The 27,285-nt window shown below is 42.8% G+C and overlaps 2 protein-coding genes across 8 annotated transcripts in view; both read left to right on the forward strand.

Moving 5' to 3' along the window:
* cenpe (centromere protein E) overlaps positions 1 to 16,775 on the forward strand; it is a 33,031-nt gene extending 16,256 nt beyond the window's left edge. The window contains exons 24-54 of one of the 6 annotated variants that reach the window (XM_040124685.1): positions 139 to 306; positions 559 to 729; positions 871 to 1,020; positions 1,540 to 1,740; positions 1,922 to 2,071; positions 2,175 to 2,258; positions 2,396 to 2,512; positions 2,617 to 2,733; positions 2,828 to 3,049; positions 3,566 to 3,646; positions 3,900 to 3,983; positions 4,237 to 4,398; positions 4,590 to 4,823; positions 5,778 to 5,894; positions 5,998 to 6,231; positions 7,183 to 7,299; positions 7,403 to 7,624; positions 7,725 to 7,820; positions 8,371 to 8,451; positions 9,145 to 9,270; positions 9,369 to 9,563; positions 9,657 to 9,866; positions 10,125 to 10,337; positions 11,818 to 12,021; positions 12,969 to 13,145; positions 13,319 to 13,419; positions 13,653 to 13,750; positions 14,043 to 14,178; positions 14,787 to 15,073; positions 15,178 to 15,216; positions 16,613 to 16,775. In XM_040124685.1, coding sequence (XP_039980619.1) covers positions 139 to 306; positions 559 to 729; positions 871 to 1,020; positions 1,540 to 1,740; positions 1,922 to 2,071; positions 2,175 to 2,258; positions 2,396 to 2,512; positions 2,617 to 2,733; positions 2,828 to 3,049; positions 3,566 to 3,646; positions 3,900 to 3,983; positions 4,237 to 4,398; positions 4,590 to 4,823; positions 5,778 to 5,894; positions 5,998 to 6,231; positions 7,183 to 7,299; positions 7,403 to 7,624; positions 7,725 to 7,820; positions 8,371 to 8,451; positions 9,145 to 9,270; positions 9,369 to 9,563; positions 9,657 to 9,866; positions 10,125 to 10,337; positions 11,818 to 12,021; positions 12,969 to 13,145; positions 13,319 to 13,419; positions 13,653 to 13,750; positions 14,043 to 14,178; positions 14,787 to 15,073; positions 15,178 to 15,216; positions 16,613 to 16,716 — 4,698 coding nt within the window. In that variant the 3' untranslated portion in view covers positions 16,717 to 16,775. The remainder of the gene's footprint in view (positions 1 to 138; positions 307 to 558; positions 730 to 870; positions 1,021 to 1,539; positions 1,741 to 1,921; positions 2,072 to 2,174; positions 2,259 to 2,395; positions 2,513 to 2,616; positions 2,734 to 2,827; positions 3,050 to 3,565; positions 3,647 to 3,899; positions 3,984 to 4,236; positions 4,399 to 4,589; positions 4,824 to 5,777; positions 5,895 to 5,997; positions 6,232 to 7,182; positions 7,300 to 7,402; positions 7,625 to 7,724; positions 7,821 to 8,370; positions 8,452 to 9,144; positions 9,271 to 9,368; positions 9,564 to 9,656; positions 9,867 to 10,124; positions 10,338 to 11,817; positions 12,022 to 12,968; positions 13,146 to 13,318; positions 13,420 to 13,652; positions 13,751 to 14,042; positions 14,179 to 14,786; positions 15,074 to 15,177; positions 15,217 to 16,612) is intronic. The other 5 variants (XM_040124686.1, XM_040124687.1, XM_040124688.1 and 2 more) reach the window with 5 other exon arrangements.
* A 1,622-nt stretch (positions 16,776 to 18,397) lies between these two features.
* Positions 18,398 to 26,746, forward strand: rad51 (RAD51 recombinase). 2 transcript variants are annotated; one of them, XM_040124696.1, is made up of 10 exons: positions 18,398 to 18,512; positions 19,205 to 19,306; positions 20,640 to 20,777; positions 21,431 to 21,548; positions 21,720 to 21,811; positions 22,053 to 22,147; positions 22,326 to 22,439; positions 24,485 to 24,614; positions 24,866 to 24,987; positions 25,875 to 26,746. In XM_040124696.1, exons 1-10 carry the CDS (start codon positions 18,411 to 18,413, stop codon positions 25,996 to 25,998), a joined length of 1,137 nt encoding a protein of 378 aa, XP_039980630.1. In that variant the 5' UTR covers positions 18,398 to 18,410; the 3' UTR covers positions 25,999 to 26,746. The 2 variants fall into 2 exon arrangements, with proteins under 2 accessions (XP_039980630.1, XP_039980631.1); XM_040124697.1 differs by lacking the exon at positions 18,398 to 18,512 and adding an exon at positions 18,519 to 18,729.
* Positions 26,747 to 27,285: the final 539 nt, after the last annotated feature.

The following is a 27,285-nucleotide window of genomic DNA, read 5'->3' on the forward strand; positions in this document are numbered from 1 at the left end:
ATATCCTTTGCTTTCTTTCTCTTATCATAGATCCTGTAAGGAAAAGTGTAGCTCATATAGAAAGTATATACCCATATGCACATATGCCATACTTATAACCTTAAATGTTTTTGTTTTTTTTTACCTGGATACTTCTAGCTGGACCAGCTGAATGAAGAGTTTCAGCGTGTGCGAGTAGAGAAAGAAGCTCTGCTGTCTGAAAAGAATGCTGGTGCAGAGCAGATGGAGAAGCTGCTCTCTACAGTTACGTCCCTGACCGCAGAGAGAGATCAGCTCCGGATGAATTTGCAGCAAAATGTGGATTTATTGAGTGATTTCTTTGCTTTCTCTAAATCTTAAATAAATGTATGAATGTGTTCTCTTAAAAAAATTGTTGTGTTGAGTATCCTTTCTCACGATTTAAATATACCATTGTTACAAATGAGTTTATCTTTTGGATGTTTCCAGGATATTCTTTGCGCAATTATGTCTACATACTTGCGTGTTTCTAAACAGACTGGTTTTACTCATCCTGCTTTGTCAGTATCCTAACCGTTGGAAATCTTCCCATGAGAACAGGTAGAGAGTTTGTCACAGGAGCTTCAGTGTGTGCGATGTGAGAAAGAGACTCTCCCGATACCTGATGCTCAAGGCTCTGCCGAGGAGATTACAAAGCTGCTCTCTACTGTGGCTTCTGTCACTGCTGAGAGAGATCAGCTCAAGATGGATCTGCAGGAAAATGTGGAGATGGTCAGTCATCGTGTGAATGCTTTGCCAATCCAAATTTTCAAATAAATTTACTTCTGTCAGCTGATTTCGAATTTTTGCCATTTGTTTTTATCTATGCATGTCATTGCCCAAAAGAATTTTTTTCTTTTTTTAATCGAATAGATGATTGAAAATCAGGAGGAGTTGAGGAAAACTCTGGAGAAGAACCGTAGTCAGAAATTGCGAATTAGACAGTTGGAGGCTGAACAAACACCCAAACCACATGGTAGCCTCATTGAGATGAATGAACAGCTGAAGACTCTACAAACACATGTAAGGGGTTCTTGATGTTTCAGGCATACTACTTTTTTTTTTTACAAAAATGAAATCTCACCAAAAAAATAAATAAACGAACAGTCAATGCGGTTGAATTAACTGAAAATTGATCCTGCAATGTAATTGATTTTGAAAACTTGGTGAATTTCAGGGAACTTTGGAAAGTATGGTTTTGTGTTCTCTTCACGTTAGCAATGGTGAAGTATTTTGAATATGCTACAGTCTAGATGTGCATCTCTGAAAGGCTCATGGGTATTGTAGGATTTAGGAACATCTTCCTTTCAACCAAAGTTGAAATAAAGAGAACTGGTGATCATAACATATACCGTAGGTTTTGCATTACCCAGGCACTTCCCATTTTATAAAATGGTAAAATTTGAAATGGGATTTGAAAATGGTGAAATAACGTGCAGAATGAGTAGCCGTTCACACAACATAAACTCTGTACGCACTGTAGCAGGAGTTAGTTTGTCTCGTGTAGATGACACCGACGTAGAAATGTTCGCAATTGTACAGATTCAGAGTTTGACTGAGGAGAGAGAGAGTCTGCTGTTTGAGAAGACTGTCAACACTCAGACCTCCACAGAGGAGAAGGAGAAACTGCTGTGCAGAGTCTCATCTCTCAGTGAGGAGAGAGATCAGCTGCAGGAGACACTGCAAGTAGTGAGGCAGGAGAAAAATCAGCTCAAAGCAGAGCTGGAGCACAAGACGGAGATGGTAAAAATCTAAATTTCTTGCCAAAATCTTGTTCTTTTTCCCCCGGGGAATTCTTGAGATTTTTAGCACATATGTCTGTGTGTTTAAATTCTGAAAATTATCAAATGTACTGACATAAAACTGCTTTTTCCCCAAATCTCACTGATTATTCACCAACATAGAATTTTTCGCAATTGTACAGATTCAGAGTTTGACTGTGGAGAGAGAGAGTCTGCTGTTTGAGAAGACTGTCAAAACTCAGACCTCCACAGAGGAGATGGAGAGGCTGAGTCAGGAGAAGCAGCAGGGTAGGGTAGACCTGGAGGATAGGATGGATACACTCCAGAGTGAGGTTTGTTACGGTTAACTTCACTTCCATCCAACACCATCTATTGCAAAACTGCATGTATTTTGTTTTTGTTTTTGGAATTTGACAAAAAAAAATTTCTTCACAGATTGTGCAACTACAGACTACTCTACATATCACCAGTGAACAGAAAAATAAATTGGAAAGTGATCTGCAGCATAAGAAAGAGATGGTGAGGAGATTTGTTTTTTCCCAATGTCGCATTTAATGTTCTGTGGTTCAACTGCGAAGAACACTGTCAGTAATGTTAAAGAGGTTTCCTCTTGTATGGGCGAAAAGAAAAATAACTACTGTTTCTCTAATTTTTAGGTTGCAGAAACTCAAAGCCTTTTACAAACACTTCACGAGCAGCTGCAGGAGCAGAATCAAAGAAATATTGACCTGGAAAGACTGGACCAAGAGAGGCAGGCTCAGCAAGAAAAAGAGGTTTGTTCCTGGTAACATATTTCACTCAAGCTGTATGTTGTTGTAAGCTGATTTCCAGAAATACTGTACAACTTTTGATGTTCAAATCTATTTCTTATTTTTAGTTTGCAGAGGGTCAGTGTCTTCTACATTCTCTTCAGGAGAAGTTGCAAGAGCAGGAGCAGAAGATGTTAGATTTGGGGAAATTGTGTGAGCAGAAAGAATCTGATATACAGCAGCAGGTGATTTAAAAAGTTAAGGAAGAATATTTTCAAATCTGATGTTTCACTGATGCTGTTCTTACTGGTGGTTGTATGTATGTTGCCATTTAAACAGAGAGAGGCTTTCTTCGAGGAGTTAAAGGGTGCACGAGCAGAGAGAGATGCCCTGTTGTTTGAGAAGGAGAGCAGCTGTCAGGCCTCCACAGAGGAGATGGAGAAACTGCTGTGCAGAGTCTCATCTCTCAGTGAGGAGAGAGATCAGCTGCAGGAGACACTGCAAGTAGTGAGGCAGGAGAAAAATCAGCTCAAAGCAGAGCTGGAGGACAAGACGGAGATGGTAAAAATCTAAATTTCTTGCCAAAATCTTGTTCTTTTTCCCCCGGGGAATTCTTGAGATTTTTAGCACATATGTCTGTGTGTTTAAATTCTGAAAATTATCAAATGTACTGACATAAAACTGCTTTCTCCCCAAATCTCATTGATAATTCCAAGTATTACTTGAAAAATAATTTATAATATAGCAACTGAATTATGTACAAAATTTTTACATTAATTCTACAAACTATAACAAATGGCTAAAGCAAATTTGCAGATGTTCATCCTGAATCAGACCACTATGAATAAGTTCACAGTGCTGTTCAACAAGATTAACATAGAATGCAGATAACCTTACTGTAGACTTCAGCAGTACTCCAACAATTCTGCTCCCTTTTTATTTAAATATGAAAAATTCAAATATCAAACCTGGGGAAAAGAGTGATTATAGTAACTCCAAAAAGTTATAATTTTATAACCCCAGGACTGCCTTCAAACCTGGTGCAAACTAAAGTCATATTCTCCCCCTGCCATGCAGATGCAGTATGAGTTACAACAGCAGCTCAGCTCTGAGGCACAGTCACTGAAAGAAGAGCAGGAGGATCAACGACTTCTACAGGTTAGATTCACTTATTCTCCTTGTTTCACCACAGTGAGATTTTTATTTCAATTTCATTTCATTTTATTTCATTTCCCTTACCATACAAAAAGATTCTTGAGGATAACTCTTTTATTGTATCCGTATTTCTGCACTGATTTTCAGTTTATATTGTTGATTATGCCTTCCTTGGTTTGCTCAAGCAGATAAAGGCTTCACAAGAAAATGTGAATAGTGCTGAAACTGTTACTTGTTTTCTCCCCTGTTGCTTCAGATTCAACAGCTGGAGAATCATCTGGAGAATACCAAGGAGGAATTGAGCCAGTTGAAATCTGACCTTAAAGAGAATATAGACCTGGTGAGGGTTTCTTACCTTCTTCATTTTCTTTTACTTACTAAACGTGTGGAGTCTTTAATTTTACTGTAACCCCTTATGCACCACATCCATATCAGAGAAAAATCTATTCAGATTTTAACTACTCAGTGAAAACTGTTCTACCCTCTTTCCAAGCAGACAGAACTTGGTAAGGGATATAGCAACCTGTCATTTTTAGTGGTTTGTACAGATAAGATTTTCACTTGTAAACTCATGTGGTGGAAATATCTTTCAGATGATTGAGAATCAGGAGGAGCTGAGGGTGTCTCATGAGAAAATTAGAGTTCTCCAGGATGAGATTAACGTGCTGAGGAATCAGAAGGCAGAGCTGGAGAGCAGACCAAACAGTGGGGATGATGCAGAGAGTATCATCCACCTACAAGAGCTTCGAAATCAGGCAGGACTTTTATACATGAAGTACACACAGAATGATCTTACTGTCTAATGCTGGCTGCTCTCTCCTGAATAGATGAGATTCATTTTGATAGATTTTTTTGAGGACTTTGCTATACAAGCCTTATTCAAACATACATATTGCATTGATGTCATTCCCAATATTGGAAATTACAATTAGTTCTGTCCTTGTAGATTCAGAGTTTGACCGAGGAGCTTGACAGTGTGCGAGCAGAGAGAGACAGTCTGCTGTCTGAGAGTACAGCCGACACTCAGACCTCCACAGAGGAGATGGAGAAACTGCTGTGCAGAGTCTCCTTTCTCAGTGAGGAGAGAGATCAGCTGCAGGAGACACTGCAGGGACTGAGACAGGAGAAAAACCACCTCAAAGCAGAGCTGGAGGATAAGATAGAGATACTGCAGACTGAGGTTTGTCACTCAGCCTTGATTGCACAGTTGCACGTATTTTTGTAAACATAAAAGCAGATGTGATAGGACATTTTGGTTCAAATCTAATTTGGAAGAGCTTCCACATCGACTGACGTGTACAGAACTCCATTGACACATCGACATGATAGATATTATCTGGGGTTTTTTGTAGGGATGTATTAATGTTTTCTCTCCCCATACTGATACTGATGCAGGACTCTAATACCAGAACTGTCTTCTCCCCAAATTTAAAATTTGTAAAATTCTCTGTGTGGAAGTGATCATTCTTCTACACATAATGTAATGTGAGACTGTTTGTGAGATCAGTTTTAACTATAAAATTTGGGTTAAAAATCAAATCAATCTGCTCTATCAGTATCTGTGCTAATACTAACCTAACTAAGCAAATTGTATATGGGGTAAATGTGACTGATCGACATTAAATGTCTATAGCATTGTTATTAGGGGTGCATGCGAATCAGGGAGTTCAGAGTCGAATCCGTCGGTACTTCGGTCCGATGCATCGACTCAGCAAAGTCGTGGTAGATTTTGGTTTTTGATTTGTCATGTATTTGTGGTTTATGCTTTTTTCTTTCTTTTTTTTACCTCCACCAAAGAAGTTGTGTTTTCGCCCATGTCTGTTTCTTTGTTTATTAATTTGTCAGCAGGATTTCGCTAAAAGACTTTGCACCAAACTTAGCGGAGGGATGTAGCATGGGCCAGGGAAGAATCTGTTACATTTTGGTGCAAATCCGGTTGAAGAGTCAGATCCGGGAATTTTTTTTTATCACTTACCTTAACATTACAGCATTTTTTTTTTTACTGTGGTGGAAATCTGCACTCTACTGTGTGCCATTCTAGTGTTATATATACATAATTTGCTATTTTTTTTCATCCATCATTCTGGATGATGTTTGTATGTTATACTGACAAAAGTTATCATTTTGTTTAAAGGTTTCCACAACACAAGAGCTTCTAAAGTCAGTCCAAGAGGAGCTGCGTGAACAGAAGCAGATGAACTCTGATCTGCAGAAACTGAGTCAGGAGAAGGAGAGTTCTTTAATTCAACAGGTTAGTGTCTGATACCTCACTTTGTTATAAATGTGAAGAATGCTTTTGTGAAACACTTGTTTTCAGAGTAGGATGATCCTTTTAACTGCTCTGCTCCTAACAGATAAGGACTCTAACAGCAAAACTGGAGAATACTAAAGCCGAGAGAGACAGTCTATGCTCTGAGAAGGAAGCCAGCTGTCAGACCTCCACAGAGGAGATGGAGAAACTGCTGTGCAGTGTCTCGTCTCTCAGTGAGGAGAGAGATCAGCTGCAGGAGACACTGCAGGGACTGAGACAGGAGAAAAACCACCTCAAAGCAGAGCTGGAGGATAAGATAGAGATACTGCAGACTGAGGTTTGTCACTCAGCCTTGATTGCACAGTTGCACGTATTTTTGTAAACATAAAAGCAGATGTGATAGGACATTTTGGTTCAAATCTAATTTGGAAGAGCTTCCACATCGACTGACGTGTACAGAACTCCATTGACACATCGACATGATAGATATTATCTGGGGTTTTTGTAGGATGTATTAATGTTTTCTCTCCCCATACTGATACTGATGCAGGACTCTAATACCAGAACTGTCTTCTCCCCAAATTTAAAATTTGTAAAATTCTCTGTGTGGAAGTGATCATTCTTCTACACATAATGTAATGTGAGACTGTTTGTGAGATCAGTTTTAACTATAAAATTTGGGTTAAAAATCAAATCAATCTGCTCTATCAGTATCTGTGCTAATACTAACCTAACTAAGCAAATTGTATATGGGGTAAATGTGACTGATCGACATTAAATGTCTATAGCATTGTTATTAGGGGTGCATGCGAATCAGGGAGTTCAGAGTCGAATCCGTCGGTACTTCGGTCCGATGCATCGACTCAGCAAAGTCGTGGTAGATTTTGGTTTTTGATTTGTCATGTATTTGTGGTTTATGCTTTTTTCTTTCTTTTTTTTACCTCCACCAAAGAAGTTGTGTTTTCGCCCATGTCTGTTTCTTTGTTTATTAATTTGTCAGCAGGATTTCGCTAAAAGACTTTGCACCAAACTTAGCGGAGGGATGTAGCATGGGCCAGGGAAGAATCTGTTACATTTTGGTGCAAATCCGGTTGAAGAGTCAGATCCAGGAATTTTTTTTTATCACTTACCTTAACATTACAGCATTTTTTTTTACTGTGGTGGAAATCTGCACTCTACTGTGTGCCATTCTAGTGTTATATATACATAATTTGCTATTTTTTTTTCATCCATCATTCTGGATGATGTTTGTATGTTATACTGACAAAAGTTATCATTTTGTTTAAAGGTTTCCACAACACAAGAGCTTCTAAAGTCAGTCCAAGAGGAGCTGCGTGAACAGAAGCAGATGAACTCTGATCTGCAGAAACTGAGTCAGGAGAAGGAGAGTTCTTTAATTCAACAGGTTAGTGTCTGATACCTCACTTTGTTATAAATGTGAAGAATGCTTTTGTGAAACACTTGTTTTCAGAGTAGGATGATCCTTTTAACTGCTCTGCTCCTAACAGATAAGGACTCTAACAGCAAAACTGGAGAATACTAAAGCCGAGAGAGACAGTCTATGCTCTGAGAAGGAAGCCAGCTGTCAAACCTCTACAGAGCAGATGGAAAGGCTGCTGTGCAGTGTGACGTCTCTCAGTGAGGAGAGAAATCAGCTGCAGGAGACACTGCAGGCACTGAGACAGGAGAAAAACCAGCTCAGAACAGAGCTGGAGAACAGGATGGAGACGGTACGTATGTGTAGTTATACAGTCATTGGTAATTCAGCAGCAGTCACTTAAACCGGCACTTCTATGTTGTCGGCTAATTTTTGCTCTCTTCCAACTACAGTTCTCAGTCATCCAGGAGAAACTGAGCGAGCAGGAGCAGTTGAATGTGCAGCAGCAGTCGGAGAGAGGAAAGCAAGAGGCCAAGCTGCAACAAGAAGTAGGTCCAAAGCATTGACTGCTCAAGTTTGAAAGAAACAGTTCAACATTTTCTTGCTGCAAGTTAGAGGAGAAAACTGATGTCACACTCATTTCTGTCTGGTAAATATTAATTTACAGTTAGCAGCCAATTATATTAGCTTAACATAAAGACTGGAAACAAAGGGAAATAGCTAACCTGGCTTTGTCCAAAGTGGCAGAAAAAGTCCACCTGCCAGCCGTAGTATGATATAATATGCAGACTTAATATGACCATGCCTTTTAATCCGGACATATACTTTGGAAAGTAGCTGGACATGATGATCGAATACAAATGTTTTGCTTTAAGTGTCTTTTACCTGCCCTGTGTGGTGTGTTTTATCGAAACAGTAATTATCAAAGGGATGAGGCTGAGAAGGCCTCTGAGATGATGGATGATTCTCCTTTACACATTCATAAACATTCAGTGGCGTTTTTTTGTTTCAGAAATTACCCCATCTCTCTGTTAAGATTACTGTTAGCTGTGATGTCTGTTCTGAATGACCTGTAACTGTCTCCGTTGTTGCTGTCAGGTGCAGCAGCTCGAGGAGCAGCTCCAAATGTACAGGGAGAGACAAACTGGTGCTAAAGCTGAAGCAGACGCCTTACAGCAGGTTTGTCTACAGTCAAAATGTCTTTAGTAAGAGAGAGATGAGTTCAGCAGAGACATGTAACAGAGATAAAACACAGCCAGTCACACACAAGCACATACAAAACTAAAAGTTTATATTCATCCAATGAGATGAGATTTTGAAGTTTTAAAGTCCTTTTGTAATTTATTCCAATATACCGTGCAAGGGAGTGGTAGGCAGTCTTCCCAGAATCAGTATTTACTGGTCAGGTATCAGTTAGCCAGCCCTGGGATTTACTCTGGTGAACTGGCTTTAAATTCTAGAAGAAATGTGATATACTGAGGTGGCTTTGAAGACATTTATAAACAGAAACAGTACTGTGTAGTTCTCTTTTTGTTGCAAGTAAAGAATAGCCCTCCTTTTTCATATAGTACACAGTGAATTTTGATCTCCCATAATGAAAAGCAAGGGCACAATAGTAACTGCATCAAGTTGTTTTAAGATGGAATGAGTAGCATGTGAGGGTACAGGACATTTCCACAGCCAAGCACAGCCTTGATGATTGACCACATCCCTCAAACATCTAGAGATGTCTGAAGAACATTGAGGGCAGACTTTAATCTAGACATGATTTGAGATGGGGAAGAGCCATGCACACACAAGATTGTATCATCTACATAAAAGTGGATATTGTAAGATAGAGGTTCTGTTTTTCTCTTTCTCTTCTCCTTTCAGCTGCTCAGTGAAGCCAACACAACCATCTCTGCTCTCAGAGAGCAGCTGAGTAGTTTGGATCAGCACGCCACTGGAGTCAAAGAGACAGTGTCATCAAGGCTGCTTGACTCCACTGTGCAACTTCAGGTAATTTCACCTGTGAATTTTTCTTAACCGTAAGCTGAAAGGCAAAGACCTTCTAATGTTAGAGTTCAATAAAAGTGATACCACTGATATCATTGCAGGAGTCCTTCAGAGGATTGCAGCAATTTGTAGACAATTGTTCCACATATAGCTCCACACCCATGGACAAGGCCCTGAGAGTACAGAGTTCCCTGAAGGATCATTATCTGATCTCTCTTCCAAAACCCACCATGGATGCCTACACCACTCTCTGTCAGCTGGGACTACAGACTGCTCAGAGTCTGGGAAACATTATAGTAAATATCAGTGTCCTCTCTGTTTGAAAATTCGTAAAGGTCTTCCTCTTTTGATCGGGCGGTAACCTGAAAACCTGTGCTCTGCTTCCTCAGGCGCGGCTACGCGGGAAAGCCCAGGCCTACAGGAATCTGTTTGAGGAGTTGGTGAAGAAAGATTTGGCTGTTTATGAGGAGAGGCGGCTGCAGGATGTGCTGCTGTGTAGAGTGCAGGCACCCAGCTACTCTGTCAAAGAGGAGGAATTGCACACCTTGTGGGAACACAGGCTGACTGAGCTGCTGGACAAGAGGCAGCTCTACCAGCAGGTGAGAGAGCATCTCCGCCTTTTCAAAAAGGTTGTCTTACAATTCATTTATTTAGTAAATGGCTTTATCCAGGGCAGTTTGAAGTATAAAAGCAGGAGCAGGAGGAGGATTCAACGACACACGTTGCACTAAGGTCATGTGTGTCACTTCTGTCTGATTTCTGTGTTAATTGTGATTGTGTGTTATTCTTCAGTGTATATATCCATCTCTCCAACATTTCTTTACTGAAACTCTGTGACGACTCTGCTGGCTTTGTAGAAAATGGCCAGCATTTTAGAGAAGCTCTGGGCCAACATGGATTCTTACCCAAATCAGCTGTCAGCTGAGATCAGAGAGAGGGAGATGTTCAACGAGCAGCTGCAGGCTGTGTTCACCACCCAGCCAATCAACTTCAGCCGACTCGACAGCATCCTCAGCTGTGAGCTGGACCGCAGATCTGCTGTGGCACACGCCAAGAAGATGGCTCTGCAGGTCGTGTTTAACATTCACTTCTCTAACTACCTCTTCCACAGGTAGAAGGGCGGTTCTGTTTTGGGTTTGTCTAGGTTAGCAGGACGTCTTAAACTTGGTCTTAAACCACTGCACCTAAATGGGAACACAATCTGACACACGCAGCCAATGGATGTCTATCACTGTGTACTTTATCACTAGGAGTGCGTATCTCTCCCCATGAGACAATTACCTCTATCCTTAGATGTATACCATCAGATATAAAAACAGTACCGGTACATTTGTAACCGTATAATACACTAGAATTCAAAGCCCGTTTAATGTGATTCAAATCAGCTACAATTTAACAGATTTAGCTCAGATTCAACAGAATTTGATATTTTTACTTTTTCTTAAATTCAATTGTGTTAATTTTGAGTAATTGAATGAGGAAAAAAAATCCTCGGTTTTAAGTACTGAATCAAAAATACTCTGGATACTGTGTCTGCCACTCTAACAATAGTGAGCCGTGATACTCTGGGTAACTGTTTAGCCAGCCACGGTTTTGCTCTTTATGTACAACACAAGAATAATATAAAAGCATTGTTTTGTATTCAATTATAATCCCTCTTTACAAATGGGAGTCGCAACTTGGGAAACAGGTTAAAAGTACAGACAAGTGACAAATGAAAGGAAAAGCCTGAATAAATGAGTGGAGCAAATGCAGATGCCTCCACATAGAGCATGAGGGGTCACGGAATGCTTATAGTATTAAAATGGTGTGAATCATGTGCTGTGGCCTTCACAGTCATCAGATCTCAAGCCACCTGAACACCTATGAGAGATATTGGACTGAGGTGTTAGACAGTGCTCTCCACCAGCATCATCAAAACATCGAATGTGGGAAAATCTTCTGGAAGAACGGCGTCCATCCCTCCAGTAGATTCCCAGAGACTTTAAGCTGCGTTGAATTGAAGCCATTCTGGCAGCTCGAGGTGACCAAACAGCCGACTGAGACACTTGATGTCGGTTTTTCCTCTAATCTGTCGGCCCTCTGTATATAATATACAGTATGTATGATGTGATTTCTTTCCAGCCCAACGCTTCTTTTCAGAAGACTGTTTCATTAGCAGGTAGAAATGAGTTCAGTTAGTGGAAACCTGCGGCGTGGTTGTCTTCAGTCACAGGGCTCACCTTGTTTCCTGAAAAAGCCATTCCACCAAAAAAATCTTTCTTTGCATCACAGATTGAAAAACACTTCTCATGGGGAATTTTAAGCAACATGCATCAACTTTAATACATACCACTTATTGTTAAGTGCAGTGATGAATGTGCTACTTTTTTATTAAAATAAAAAAAAAAAACAATAATGATCCGAATCCATAATGATTCCATTAACATTTTCCGGTGCTTTGAAATGTGATTTTAGCTCATAAGAAATTGTCACAGTTTTCAATAATATATTTATTGCAATGCTATTGCTTGTCTTTCTAATGTCATATTGTCCATGTATGTCCTGCAGGGCATCACTGATGAACAGAGTGGTCTGTTTGAGGAGCTGAAGCTGCTGGAGGCTCAGGCTGATTCTCAGCTCAGAGAGGAGAAAAGCAAAAGATCCACTCTGCTGCAGGCGCTGGAGGGAGCTCCTCTGAAAACAGAGCTCTCCCTGCTGAAGGACAACCAGCAACTTGTTCTTCAGCTCCAGCAAACTGAAGAAAAAGTCAGAGTAGGTCTGTTACATCTGTTTTATATGTGCTCGTGACCGATGGCATCAGTTAGTAGCAGGCACCAACAAAGTGAGCCGCTTGCCCTTAAACCCGGTGGGGTTTTTCGCCGCTAGTTTCTGGGGAAAAGTATCCACCACTTTATTAAAATCTCAGGTTCTAAGCAGTTTGGATTAATAAATACATCCCAAGAGACGAGGAATCTCTGATTTATCTTACTTGTTAGTTTTCTCTACATCCCAGCTTGGAAAATGAGTGCTCTCTCTGTTTGTGGTGTGCCAAAACATCTTTTACATTCACTGGATTAAAAGAATTGGTATCGGATTTGGATACATTAGTTATAGAATTACTCTGCTGATAATCTATATTGTTCTTCTTGTTAAGAAATAAGTGTTGTGTGTGTGTGTGTGTGTGTGTGTATATATCCAGAGTCTATCTCAAGTCCCATGAGCAGAGCCAAACCAACAACTGTACATCTGATCCCTCTGAGCCTCAGAGCTCCATCGTTGTCCCAAAACGGTTAAAACACATCAGTGAGACACACTGTTGCTCCGGGTGACAAGTTCCGTCATCACCGTGAACACACACACACTTTATTTTGAGTCAGTCCTCCTGCCACAAATTCTCACCACAGCACCAAATGTGGATTATTCCGCTGCTGAAAATAGTCCCCAACAAACACAGTTTCCTCCTGCCTGAGTACCTATATATTTGTGAGGTGTTGTTAAATATGTACGTCTTCAGTAGGAGCCAGTGAGCTTGGGTCCAGTGAGCCACAGACACGGTAGGGAAGTCACTACCGAGAGAAGGACTTGTAGGTTTTGGTCTTATTATGGGACAGTGTGGCACAGCTTCTCTCTTTGACCTGTGTCTTTGCATAGCAGTTGCTTCCATGTCTGGGGAAACCTGTGTACGATCAACTGGTGACAGATACTTTTCTGTTTTCCAGGTTCTGCGTGTACAGAATGAGCAGCTGGAGGAGGCTCAGGTCAAAGCCAACAACAGGGTGTCCAACCATAAACAAGCCACCCAGCTGCTGCAGACAGAGCTGCAGGACAGCCGCGCTCAAATTGAGGAGAAAGAGAATGCAATCCAAACCCTCAGGAGCAAACTGCGAGAGTCTGAGGTTCGTATAAGATCCCCTTTTCAGGCCCATCGGAAAGGACTTAGTAGCAGCCTCTGTTATGGCTGAAGAGGCTTGTTGACATACTTTTACATGTATGGCACTTGTTAGTTTTTTGTTTAGGAATCTTAAATTTGAGCCATTTATATTGTACTATTTGTCCTTTCCCATATCAGAAAAATGCATCACCCAGTGCTGTTGAGCTGGAAAAAGTCCGCACAAAACTCTTCAAAATGGAGGTGGAGATGAGTTCAGCATCTGATAAACACCAACTAGAGTAAGTGCCCTTTGGATTCATTTTACCCTTTGTTTTGTTCTAGTGTTTGTCTCATTTAATGGGTTGAAATGGTTGACAGAAGCCTGTTGTCAGTCCGCATCAGTTCAGTAGTATTTTGTACCTCTGATATATTGAGGTCATAACCTAACCTTATCAGAAAAAAGAAAACACTACGGGAAGTTGTTAGTTGTTCCATGACCGACTGTTGCGACCACTTTTTTTGTTCTTCTCAGGATTCAGAGGTTGACCACAGTGTTGAATGAAAAGGAGGATTCATTGAGGAAGCTGAGGGAGGCCTTGAGGAGATCACAACAGCGAGGAGAGGAGTCATGTAAGTCACCAGTGTGTGTCTGCACGTTGATGGTTTTCATTGCATGAGAAATGTGTTTCTACTTACTTGCAGCTGTCAGCTTCAGGTGGTAACATAGTGTAATGTTTCTTTTGTGCCTCTTTCATGAGATAATGACACAGACATGTAGAAGCTGGATCACCGAATTAAAATGAAGGACTTGATTTTACCCCCAGAAGTTGATTAATGTGGCTTTAAAGTGACTTTGTTACCTTTCTAAAGAGTAAGACTGGTCAAATGGAGAATAACACTAATGTAGATCTGTTGAATTCAGTCCTGCAGGGTGAGGACCTCCATGCTAAACTGACCAACCCCAGAGGTTTGGTGATCAAGAGCAGCATTCTGCTGGAGAAGACCAGACTGGAGGAGGAAGTCAAACGGCTTCAACTGAAAATAACTGAGCTGGAAAGGTACGATTAACCAGTTTGAGGGCAGAACTACTGGGATAGTTCATGTGATTCATGGCATCTCTCTAGCTCCGGCAACATTGGCCCAAAATGCCGTTTCATCATTCCTTCTGTTAAAAAACACCTAGGTTCAAACCATTTGAATTTCTATTTTTATGCGTTATGTCCATAAGGGGGCAAACCAATACACTGAGACTCACGACTACTTGGGTTTATATTTTCCAGATGTGCCCTCGGGTTGCTAGTGCTGGAATGCTAGGCTAACTGTAGCTTTCATAGCCTGCATCCAACTTTATCTCCAGGTTCCACAGGTTAGGCGTCTAGTGACCAAAATCCGTAGAATTTCCAAAGGGAGCTTTCTTAGATTTCACGGAGTGCCAATCGCTCTCTCTGCAGCCAAGTTGGGTCGTGAGGTCTCTGCCATCGTCGTTGTTTTATTCGCTCGTTTCTGCTTGACCTACATTTCATTTTCAATCAGTGAAAGTGAAAACTCCTGTCCGTCATGCAGTCGTTCAGTGCAGTAGTGATGCTTCTTTTCTTTTCTTTTCTTTTTTTTTTAAAAATTTAGAATATTTGTTGACAGCCCTGCATCTGTCCCCATGTCTGTACAGCTTGACGTCCACTCAGCAGGGAGAGATCAGCAAATGGAAGAGCAGAACCGCCAAGCTGAAGATGAAGAACAAAGCTGACGTGAACAAGCCTTCATCGCCCTGCACTCCCACCAAGAGCGGCCTTCCAATGACCTCCGAGTCTCCCAGGAAGCTGCCGGCCTCTCCAAAGGTCTCTCTGCTCAACTCTCCCAAAAGCAGATTCTTCGATGTGGGTGGGAGCTCGGAGCTGCTCTCCAGAACCTGTCCCAAGCAGTTCTTCGATAACTCCAGCCTCGGCACCATTCCAGGTAAGCCACCGCCAAAGTTCACCTACGTCGATGTGTAGCCTGAGTGTCACTCTCCCTGGAGATTTTCTGAACATCATAAAGACCCGAGCTGTTTGTTTTGGCAGAGGTTTCCCATGTTCCTGATACAGCAGATGCAGAGAAGGGTAACTGCTGCCATGTCACACTGTGTGTTTGGGGATCACTGGGGTTGTGCTAAAAGAAGCATGCGGTGATGGGACTTTACCAGTCTCCCACTGAGCCCTGAAACACGAATCAGCACTGACACACGCTTTCCTCACCTGATGGATTCACCCCTTTTATTTTTATTTTTTTAGGAGTCGTCTGTTCCTTGAGCTTTCGTTTAAATATCTGCTTTTTGTGCAAGACTATGACTGACTGTCTGCAGACCAGACATTATATTTTAAACAAGAAATCTTGCTTCACAGTACGGAAGCTCATTTACCATGAGGATATTTATTTAAAAAAAAAAAAAAAGATTTTTATTAAAAAAAAACAATGAAGATACACTTTCTCCCAAAACACTGAAATCCCAAGTCATAATTACAAGATAAGTCCAGACTGAGATATTATTCGGTTTCCAGTAGCTGAAACGATCATGGTCTGATCCAACAGTCCTGCAATAAATCCTCCTTCATGAAGGATCTAATGTTCAGTTTTAATGGAAACCATCTCAGAAGGTGCTGATTCATCTACAGCCATTGTAGAGGCTGTAGTTTGTGCTGCTGTTGAGCTGCATTGTGTTAAAAGTTTGAGATTCCAACACTTCTCTTTTAAGATACTTTCTCATAATTTTGATGTTATGAATCTAACAGCGTTTACTAATTCCTTTCTTATTATTTGACTTAGCTGAAGGGTTTCTGTTTCTTTTTTTTTTTTTTTTCTCTCTTCCCAACAATTCACCCCCCCCCCCCCCTGGTGAACATGGGCTTAAATATTACAATAATCAGTGCACTTAGTTTTTATTTTGAATCCGTTTTTTGGCTTCTGACATGTCAACCTAATTTCAGCCCCTATTGTAATGTCTTGGTGGCAAGATGTTGACCAGGTTTAGTATCATTAAAAGCAACAGTGTAGAGCAGTACAATGCTTCTGATTAAATCCCCAGGTCCTAATGTCTCCTCTCAGTCTTTGAGGCGTGTCCTGCACGAGTCAGCGAACATTCAGGTCGCTCCCATTTTAATAGTGGAGCGTCCTTTCAATCAGCCTGCAATCCTGCACACATTACATGGTGGTAATGTTTCACAGGAGGTGGCAGGGTTTGTCTTGGAGTATGGAGAGTAGCGTAGCACTTTGTCCTGTGATGGCATAATAAATCCAACGTATTGATTTGAAATCAACATCATTATTGGCTTATGAACTGAAAGTAAACAACAAACACTCCAGTCAGATGAAACACACACTGAAACACTTGATCACCACCATTACTGTTTGCTAGTGGCACATTAATAAGAACAAATAATTTAGACCATTCTGATCGTCACAGCCGCTGGAAGACGGAGACCAGGATGCTGCTCATGTGTCTGATAAAAGTTTGGTGTGTTGCAGATGCAGATGCAGGTGCAGTTGCAGCCGCGGGTGCGGCCAGAAAGGACGAGTGGTGGCCTCAGTCTCCAAAGCAAGACGATATGTGTAGTACCCAGTAAAATGTACCACATGTGCAATATTTTTAAATGTTTCTTGCTTTTATTGTTTTCTAGTGTTTTTCTTCCTTCATTCTGTCTTTTAGACTTTGAATAATAAATCTTCTCTTAATGAAGTTACAGAGTCTGTCGTCTCGTTCACATCTCAGTCCAATGACTTTCTTTCCAATGAACAGAAATGGTAACAATGAACGGAAACACTAGGAAGGACTCGTATCTTAGTTTTTGAAACAAGCACTGACCTCGTAAAATACACTAGCCTACCAGGCCTGATCCCTGTTTCGGCTTCCGATGCAGAATTTATTGCACAGCTGTAAAATCGGATTGCATCAGTTTGCACAAGCGTACCTAAAAAAAACTAGGAACTTTAGACCTCAAGAACCAGTACTTGACAAAAAGCGCCTCACCTCCAGGTCCATTCAGCTGTTCTGGGGCCTCATTCATAACCCTGCGTACACGCGCAAACCTGGGCTTGAAACATGCCTACGAAAATTTCGGAGACGGGGAAGCTGGCGACGCAGATGATGAGGTAGTGAACTGAAGCCAGATTTTCTGATCATCCTTACATACATTTCACTTCACTTCATAAAAATCTACGAGTAAGAGTTTCACTTTATCATAATTATTGAAGTCTCATAAGCACCTCTCCAGTTGAAAAGATACACAACCAAAGTCAGAACCATTCAGATGTGTGACTTGTTATTGAGCTTTTAGTTGCAGTCCACTCTGCAAGAGTGTTTAGAGGGTCTTCAGACCCCTTCACTTTTTTCACTTTGTGTTATGTTGCAGCCTGATGCTTAAAGAGTTGTTTAATTCATTTTTTCCCTCGTCAGTCTACACTCAGTGCCCCACAGCATTATGTGCTATATAGCAGTATACCTCTATAACTATATAAAAACCAAAATTATAACATTGAAATCTGCAAAGGCCCAGCAGCAGGTTTCTGTCTTCTTGACCTTAAATCAATATATATACAGTATCTAGTGCTAACAATTGGTTATAATAATCAGAATTATTATTATTTCTGATTATTTTAATGATTAAAAAGAGCACAGTTTGGACCTAAGATGCCGTACAATACAGCGTCTTAGTGATGCAGCATCACTAATAACACAAGGATCCAGAGGGACTCAAAGTAACCTCATTTCTGACGGGCCTGTACGATACACGAGTGACTGGTGACCAAAGTCGGAATCAGAAGGCCACTGAGGCCACTCGCCGGGACGAGCCAGCAAACAACCGAATAAAGAAAGCATGGCTCCTGCTGCCTCTCTTGTTCTGATAGAGAAACACAGACCCGACCAGGTGTGTGCGCTTGTCCTCTACCTGTCCTGTACCTGTATGTATGGTAGTGGTGTGGTGTTGCCTGGTTCTTAAAAAAAAACAAAAAACCCAATAACCTAAATGAAGGACTGGCAAAAGAAAATACTCCAACACTTTTATAACGTAAACAAAGCAAATACTAGAATAATCGAACACTCAAATCAAATGTTAATAAAAGAACAAGGAAATAATCAACAGGTCCTCCACTGTACCAAGAGTACACAGTATTTCAAATCATGTCCGGTTGGTCAGAGTTTTTAAACAAATGACTTCCTGTTAGGATTTTCAAAATGAGAATAACCCTCTGAGCTTTTACTTTGAAGGAGAGATTGATCCTGGCTTGACCAATCAGGAAACCCGCGGGAGAAGAAGAAATGGGTGTCCAACGTCATTACGTTTGTTTATTGCGTACGGCTCCTTGCGCGCGGGATCTTTGGTTATCAAACGGCAGAGTTTGCAGAGACAAGAAGCAGCAGGTAGGTGCCACCGGCAGCTCTGTAAGACCAAAGCCCACCTGTACGGCATATGTTCACAATACGCCGGTCAGACATTAGTATTAACTTGTGTCGAGCGTGTTACCTGGCCGCCCAGAAGCGTTGCCAGCTAGCTCCGCGGCTGAAATGCAGCCAACTGATGCGAGAACAGCGCTAATGCTAACAAGCTCATAGCTTGAGTAAATGTGCTGAAATGCCAGTGAGTATTAAAATAAAGCCAATGTCGACAGAGGACAGACTGGGTGGCCTTGTTTCGTTGTTTTTACCGGTACGTTACGTTAACAGATGATTTAAAACTTGTCAACGCCAGTCCGTTGACTTGCTAGCGGGTTGCTCGGAGTAGCCTAAGTTTGCAAAGCGTTTTCCTAAACAGGGGTACGGTCATACAGTGGTCACATCCCGAGTCTTGTGCACAGGGAAACCACGTAAATAAAGGCAATAGGTCAGTGCCCACTACGTTCAGCTAAGACCGTCACAGTTAGGAGGCATGTCTCCCGCAACTGTTGCCCAGTCTCTGAGGTCAGGAAAGCGCAGTTACAGAATTATGAGCAAACCCCGGACCACATCTGTGGTCGTTCCATCACTCAGCCCTCGTGCTCACTGTAGTCAACACAACAGTGTCGTGACCTGTCACACGTCGGCCACTGAGCTTCTTCCTCCTCTCTGTGGACCAGATTTCCATACTAAAGACCATGGCTATGAGGAGCGAGGCCAGGCTGGAGGCAGAGGTGGAGGAGGAAGAAAACTACGGACCACAGCCTCTGTGCAGACTGGAGGTATGTAGTCTGAGTGCAGCTGGTTGCCTTTGAACAGTTTCTTACAAGCACTGAAATGTAAATTCCCACTTTTTCTGTCTGGGGGAGCAAACTACCGGTAATAGAAGTGGCTACTAAACGAGCCCTTCCTTCAGCAGATCTGCAGCCATTGTAGTGTAACCATGTTTGAATTGAATGGGAAGTGGGCCGGGTGAACCTTTTCACTTTTTAGTCCTAATTTAACTCCATGAAGCCGGTCAGGGACCCTCTGCAGGCTCAGAGTTGTGGTGAGTACGGAGACCGCCCTCCACCCAGCTTGAACTTGTAGCAGATGGACGTGTGACTCATGACCTTTGGTAGAAGTTTCTCGGGGACCAGCTACGGCTCTGAGGTCTGTTTCCTGGTCAGTGCGAGTGTTGCTAATACCCAACAACTACTGATGGCAAATTAAAATACTAGGACCATTATAATGTATATAATATTAAACGTTATCATGAACAGTGGTTTAGACGTCATTGCTTGGTAATAGTGAAAGAAGCCTCGGATACCGACGCCACCCTTCCTAGGCAGAAGTCATAGGCAGATCAGCAGGCCCCACTGGTAGCTTTCAAAAAATGAATTTGAATCAAGCAGTTTACATTTAGTGGGAGCTGCCAGCAAAGTGTGCAGATCCTTTGTTTGACTTCATTGCTTTGTAATAGTGAAACCGACACCACCTCGTAAATTATCCCGCAAGGTCTTGAAAAGTCAAAGTTTTTAATTTACAAAAGTGTGAGATGTCTGTTGGCTGCTGTAGGCAGTAAAGTTAGTTGTACGTGTTTCTGTATGCGATTACAGCTGTCAGATGTTCTACGCCTGTAAACTAAAAGTGGGTTGTGCTGTGGGAGGCTGTTTAGTCAGCACCACCAGACCTGCAGCGAACACCGTCTCTACGATTACATCGGAAGCTCAGCGGCTCAGAATGGGCAAGTGTTGATCTTAGCAAGAACGTAAGCGAAATCCTAATTTTTAGCAGGTTCATCCATCCATCTATTTTGTGCTGCTAACCCGGTCCAGGTCGTGTTCATTCGATTGATTGCGTCAGTAGGAATTATTGTTATTTACTGCTGGGAAGTACTGAAAAATCTGATATTGTAATAACTTCACGCAATATTGTCCCAACTAGTTTTCCATCATACTTGGGACAGTATGCTTGTGAAACTTCTATTAATTTGCATTCTACCTGGTATTAAAATGGTCCTAGAAGTCTCACATGTACCTCGGTGAACTGCGCAGAAACCCTAGTGTAACATTCCCTGATCCCCTAGTGAGTTTTACATGCAGCCGTCTCTCGTTCCACTATTTCCCATTGCAGCAATGTGGAATCAGTGCCAGCGACATCAAGAAGCTGGAGGATGCAGGTTTCCACACTATTGAGGCGGTGGCCTATGCACCCAAGAAGGAGCTGCTCAACATCAAGGGCATCAGCGAGGCCAAAGCTGACAAAGTTCTGGTAAGAAACAGCAGCCGTCTTACTCCAAGGCCCAGAGTAGTTCATGAGCTCTGGCTGGACAGTCTTGATGCAGCCTTTCATTTTCCTTCTGTCACCAGTATGTAGTAATATTTGATACTGGTGGAGTTTTGTTTTTGTTTTTTTTCTTCTAAACGACAAATGCGTTTACTGCGCAGATTATTCAATTAGTAAATTGGGCAATTGTGGGCAGTATGCAGTGGCACATTTGGAAATAAGTGGCTCACCGTCATAATGGTCTGGCAAGGCCATGGATGAACTGGTTAAAAAACAGACATCAGCTGATGTTCTCTCCTTCACTCAGACGGGAGCATGAACCCTTCCTAGGCAGAAGTCATACGAAGGTCAGCAGGCCCCACTGGTAGCTCTCAAAAATTGAATTTGAATCAAGCAGTTTACATTTAGTGGGAGCTGCCAGCAAAGTTTGCAGATCCTTGGTTTGACAGTTTCTCCAAAGGCATCAACCCAAATCCTTTTTGGAGTGAAGCTGAGAAAAACAGGCCATTCAGTAGATATTTTAAACTATATCTACAACGCCTAGTAATAACTTACTATCGAGGGTAGAGACTTTGCAGACAATTTACTCTTGAGATCTGATTTTTATTTATCTTCTCGTTTTTTACTTTCACTCTCAGGCTGAAGCAGCCAAACTGGTGCCTATGGGCTTCACCACAGCCACTGAGTTCCACCAGAGGAGAGCAGAAATCATCCAGGTCTCTACAGGCTCCAAGGAGCTCGACAAACTACTACAAGGTCTGCACATCTCTCATGACATTCAGCCTGATTGTCAGTGCTTAACTTAACCATGTGTCCCAAGGTCCATTCTGAGATCTGCCGTACATTAGACCCAGGTCGTGTTAGGTGAACACAGTAGTCACAGATGGGAGCGAAACTCTGCTCATTTGATTCCTGTTTCCCCTACAGGTGGGATTGAGACGGGCTCCATCACAGAGATGTTTGGAGAGTTTCGGACGGGGAAGACCCAGCTGTGCCACACACTTGCTGTCACCTGCCAGGTACAGTCCACACTGACTCCAGAGAGAGCAGTTATTGCGCTGAGAGAGCCGAGAAGTTGTGTAATGCACTCAGAGCGTTTTGTAAGAATGCAATGGCTGAGGAGGCAGGTGGGGGGGGGGACCTCAAACGACTCACTTTTCAGTCTTAAAACCGAAAAAAATCCAGTCATTAAATGTGTTTCGAAGAAGGTGTGTAGAAATTTAAAATGACTTGTTACTGCACTGTCCCGTGTGTCCACAGCTGCCCATTGATCAGGGGGGTGGAGAAGGCAAAGCCATGTACATTGACACAGAGGGAACCTTCAGACCAGAGAGACTCCTCGCTGTAGCCGAGAGGTGAGTAAGCACCTCGTCGGCCGATGAAGGCCACGCGCTGAAACACGTTGGTCTCTTCATACTTCAAGTGTTGCTGGAGGTTTCGCCCCTTCAGGGAAGAAAACAGTGGAAGGGTCTGGATTTTGAAGTAATAGAAACGCCTGGTGTTTCCTGCGACTTCCCATCTCTGTGTCATCAGGTACGGACTTGTGGGCAGTGATGTTCTGGACAACGTGGCCTACGCTCGAGCCTTTAACACAGACCATCAGACCCAGCTGCTGTATCAAGCCTCTGCCATGATGGCTGAGTCCAGGTCGGTCAGCATAAAACGTTTTTGCTTTCAGAACACGCTTGACACGCGGTTGTGTGTAACCATATGTAAATTGTGGAGTTGTTAGGCCTTAGAACGAACGGTGCAAACGGATGGAAACACTACATGGAGAGTCATCAGGAAGTCTCCAACAGATACAGTCAATACTAATCTTGGTGGCTGAAATCCTTGGAATAAGATTCCGGACCGGCCAAGCTGGTTACTGACTTGACTACAGTACATCCCCCGCAATTCATTTTCACCCTCAGTCGATGGGTGTGACTCCTCAGACCTGAACGCAGAGTTGTAGTTGGCCAGTAAATGGAAATGATGATGTGCCGGAAAGGAGCAGTCTCATCACTCCCCTGTCTTTTGTCACAACGCAACCAGCAACATCGGAGATCCGCTTAGTGACGTACAGACAGGTAAACGGGACAGGGCCTCACATATGATCATCGTTGTGTCGGAAACTGGAATAAAGCTACAACCCATCCTTCGTCGAAGCTGTGTTCAAGGCTTCTCAGTGGGATGTTAAGATCTAGTTTTTTAACAGGCAGACGGACCGGGCCTGATCCTTCGGTCCCTCTAATTTGGGGTCACTATGGCACATACAGTATGTCCCATGTCGTCAAATATTGTTTTAAATTCATTTAATGAATGAACTTTTCCCCCAACATCAAACGTAAAAAATAATTTGCCGGACTACAAAGGAAATGGAGCAGCAGTTTCTAATCAGTCTTTTCTAGTCATGACAATAGTTACAGTGAGTTAGTTCTGTATTCATTAAAAAATCTTTCTTTGAATACAGCTGGTGGTAGGAGAGGCCTGTCTCCTAATAAACTGTAGGTAATGCAACCACTTTCTGATAGTTGTGATCATTCATTCAATGAAGGGAAGTACTTGCTGCTTTTTGAAGCTGAACTGGTGTATAAATAATGTAAGCGTAATAATTCTGTGTACATTTAGCCACTAAGCTCTTCTATGTATTCTTGTCCCTGCATCTTGATTATGTCCAGTAACAGCAGTTATTTGAAGTGTGCACAGGATCCTGGTCCTGGTGTGTATCCCTGCAGCTGACTCTCTTTCTCTCTCTCTTTCTTTCTCTCTCTCGCTCTCTTTTTCTCTCTCTCGCTCTCTTTTTCTCTCGCTCTCTCTCTTTTTCTCTTGCTCTCTCATTCTCATTCTCTCTTGTGTTTTCTTTCTCTCCCTCTTTCATTCTCTCGCGCTCTCGCTCTCTCACTCTCTCCCCCCCTCTCTCTTTCTCTCTCTCCCTCTCTCTTTTTCTCTCTCTCTCTTTCTCTCTCTCCCTCTCTTTTTCTCTCTCTCTCTTTCTTTTTCTCTCTCTCCCTTCCCCCCCCCCTCCCTGCTCTCTTTCTCTCGCTCTCTCTCCCCCCCTCCCCTCTGCTCTTTCTCTCTCTCGCGTTCTCTTTCTCTCCTTCTTTCTCCCCCCCCCCCCTCTCTTTCTCTCTCTCCCTCGCTTTCTCTCTTTTTCTCTCTCTCTTTCTCTCTCTCCCGCTCTCTTTCTCTCGCTCTCTCTCCCCCCCTCCCCTCTGCTCTCTTTCTCTCTCTCTCTCGCTCTCTCTTTTTCTCTCGCTCTCTCTCTTTTTCTCTCGCTCTCTCATTCTCATTCTCTCTCTTGTGTTTTCTTTCTCTCCCTCTTTCATTCTCTCGCGCTCCCCCCCCCCCTCTTCCCCCCTCTCTCTCCCTCTCTCTTTTCTCTCTCTCCCTCTCTCTTTTTCTCTCTCTCTCTTTCTCTCTCTCCCTCTCTCTTTTTCTCTCTCTCCCTTTCTCCCCCCCTCCCCGCTCTTTCTCTCGCTCTCTCTCCCCCCTCTCTCTCCCTCTCTCTTTTTCTCTCTCTCCCTCTCTCTCTCCCTCTTTCTCCCCCCCTCCCTGCTCTCTTTCTCTCGCTCTCTCTCCCCCCCTCCCCTCTGCTCTTTCTCTCTCTCGCGTTCTCTTTCTCTCCTTCTTTCTCTCCCTCGCTCTCTCTCTTTTTCTCTCTCTCTTTCTCTCTCGTGCTCTCCCCTCCCCCCTCTCTCTCTCCCTCTCAGGTATGCTCTGCTGATAGTGGACAGTGCCACTGCTCTGTACAGAACGGACTACTCGGGTAGAGGAGAGCTGTCGGCCAGACAGGGACACCTGGGACGCTTCCTCCGGATGCTGCTCAGGCTGGCAGACGAGGTAGGCGGCCGGGCTGGCTGCAGGTGGACTCTCAGAAGCTACTTGGAGTCTAAGATGTCCTGGTTGTCTGGTCATGTCATGTGCTCCGACTGTATTAGGACAGAGCAAAAAAGGATCCAGGATACTGAGGAGACCCACTCATATGTTCAACTTTGTAAACTTATATTGAATCTCCACAGTCCTCACGCAGCTGCGGGTCAACCCAGGAAGTCTGTAACGTGAATATCTCTGTCTGATCTGTGTCGCAACAGTTTGGCGTTGCCGTGGTGATAACCAACCAGGTTGTAGCTCAGGTGGACGGGGCAGCGATGTTCTCTGCAGATCCCAAGAAACCCATCGGTGGCAACATTCTGGCTCACGCCTCCACCACACGGTGAGCGATGCAGTGTGTTTTTTTTTCTTCATTCCTCCCGACGGCGTGCCGAGACACTTTGAACGAAGCGGCGATTCTCCGCCTCCGCCACCACCGTCTCTGACGAAGCGCCGTGCAGTGAGGATTAAATAAGATTTCCTTTTACTGGACGTTTTTGATTTACCGTCCACTATCAACTCGAACGCAGCCAACCGAGCTCATCAGCTTAACCCGAGGCTCTTACAACTGGCCGCTCCATTCATTGTCTCGTCCGCTCACTGTACCAAACATCTGGAAATCTGCTGTAGTCTTACCACTGCATAAAGGAGGTAACACACACCATTTAAATAGCTACCATGCCTATCCAAAATGCTGGAAAAGCTAGGTAATGCTTTTTGAAACATTTAATTTTAAATGTTTTGTCAGTCCAACTTTAGCTCTGGGCGTGCCACTGCTTCTGCTGCAGCACTAGGCTTAATGACATCATTCCATCTCTGCTGCTTTAAGCAAAACATTTGGTACTGTTGATCAGACTCATCTCCCTCATTTGTTACTCTTAGGACTCACCTCACTGACAGAACCAGAGTTGTATTTCTCGATGGTATAAATTCTGACTTCTTAAGGATCCGCAGGGGATTTCCTCAGGGATCTGTTCTAGGACCCCTGGTGTGCTCCCTACGTACAGTATTTGAGTATCTGTAAAACATTCCAAAAATATGGCGATGAATCTTTATATCTAATAAATGGTTAATAAGGCTTGGTAGCAGGGCACAGGAGTGCGTTTATAGGGAAAGCTAAGTTACAACACGTCACAGCAGCTGGAAGGCTCTGATGGCTGCAGCTTGATGACAACGTGGTTTGGTCCATCTCACATAATGCTGTTTTTAAAACCGGTCTTATTCTTGCAGTCTGTACCTGAGGAAAGGTCGAGGAGAGACACGGATCTGTAAAATCTACGACTCGCCCTGCCTGCCGGAGGCTGAAGCCATGTTCGCCATCAACGCTGACGGGGTGGGCGATGCCAAGGACTGAGTGGGGCAGAGGCAGGAAGCGGCGGGGTGGTGGTAGGCGTACCGTCACACCTGCTGACTTGTCCCTTGGACTACAGTGTTGAGTGTATGACCTTCAGCCATACTACTGCCTTCCCACAAAGCCTCGGACTGACGATGGGCTGACGGGATTTTGAGTTGGCCTCATTGAGGCAGAGTCGCTAAGATGGTCTGGGCTGCACACGTGGCCTCATGGAGCTCAGCGATGCAACAGCAAGATGAAAAGTTGTGTTTTCTGCACTCTGCCGTCAACGAGGGACAAAGAAACAATGTTTTCCTGCAATTATGACATAGTAGCTCATAGTTACGACTAAGCATCTCCGTAATTACAAAAAGTCTCACGATGACATTCAAAGTATAGCAACATGACATTTATTACATAATAACCAAAAAGGCCTGGGTTCTTTATCATTTAACAATTCGACCTGTAATGATGAGATGCTAAGTCCTAATTAGAGAAAAGGTCTCCAATTTCTTTTCTTTGTTGAATGCTGTGCACTTCTGCATCTTCATCAATGGGGTGGTTAAAAAAAAATAAGTTGTAAAAAGTATTTTAAATAATTTGTGATATTTTCTTTTCTGTTGAGTGGTGTCTTTTCTTTTGGATGTGTGACAGTGAAGCATTTTTTCTGAGAATTCCTGTTTTCATTTCTCTCCAGCCACACCACCACTGTGTACGCTTCGTAGCTAAATTGAATTTCTTGTACTATTAAATCCACTTGTTTACCTCATCATCCAAGGGTTTTCTAATGTGTCAGCTGATACCACATTGTTGTTGGATGTTTGGTTGAGAAACACATTCAACTACTGCAAAGAGCGAATTTTATTAAATGTAATCCATGTGTCACTTAAGTGCATGTTAACTTTTAATGGGGTGGTCAGAATATTGTGGAAATGACATTTTCATTCATGATATTCAGTTTTCTCGCAGTGACTGCAAAGGTAACGTCAACAGAATTAAAATCAAGAGAACAGAAAACAAAGTTCCATTAAAGTGATGTTAGATCACAAACGAAGAACCCGATTGAAAACTGCAGCTTTACTTTCACTTCAGGAAAATAACAGGAATGTAAAAACACCCAAGGAAAGTTAGGCTACAAAAATGTTAGGATACTTTTCACAGTCACAACCAAACGGAAGGCTCCATGCAGCGTGTTCGTTTACTGATGGCGGCAAGGATTCAAACTGCACGCGGTCCAGTGCAGTTGCTTTATACTACACTATCTATTTTTGGGGGGGGGGGGGTGATGTCAGTAATGTCAAAAAGAGC

This window comes from Xiphias gladius, chromosome 4 (genome assembly GCF_016859285.1).
Source record: "Xiphias gladius isolate SHS-SW01 ecotype Sanya breed wild chromosome 4, ASM1685928v1, whole genome shotgun sequence".
Taxonomy (NCBI): Eukaryota; Metazoa; Chordata; class Actinopteri; order Istiophoriformes; family Xiphiidae; genus Xiphias; species Xiphias gladius.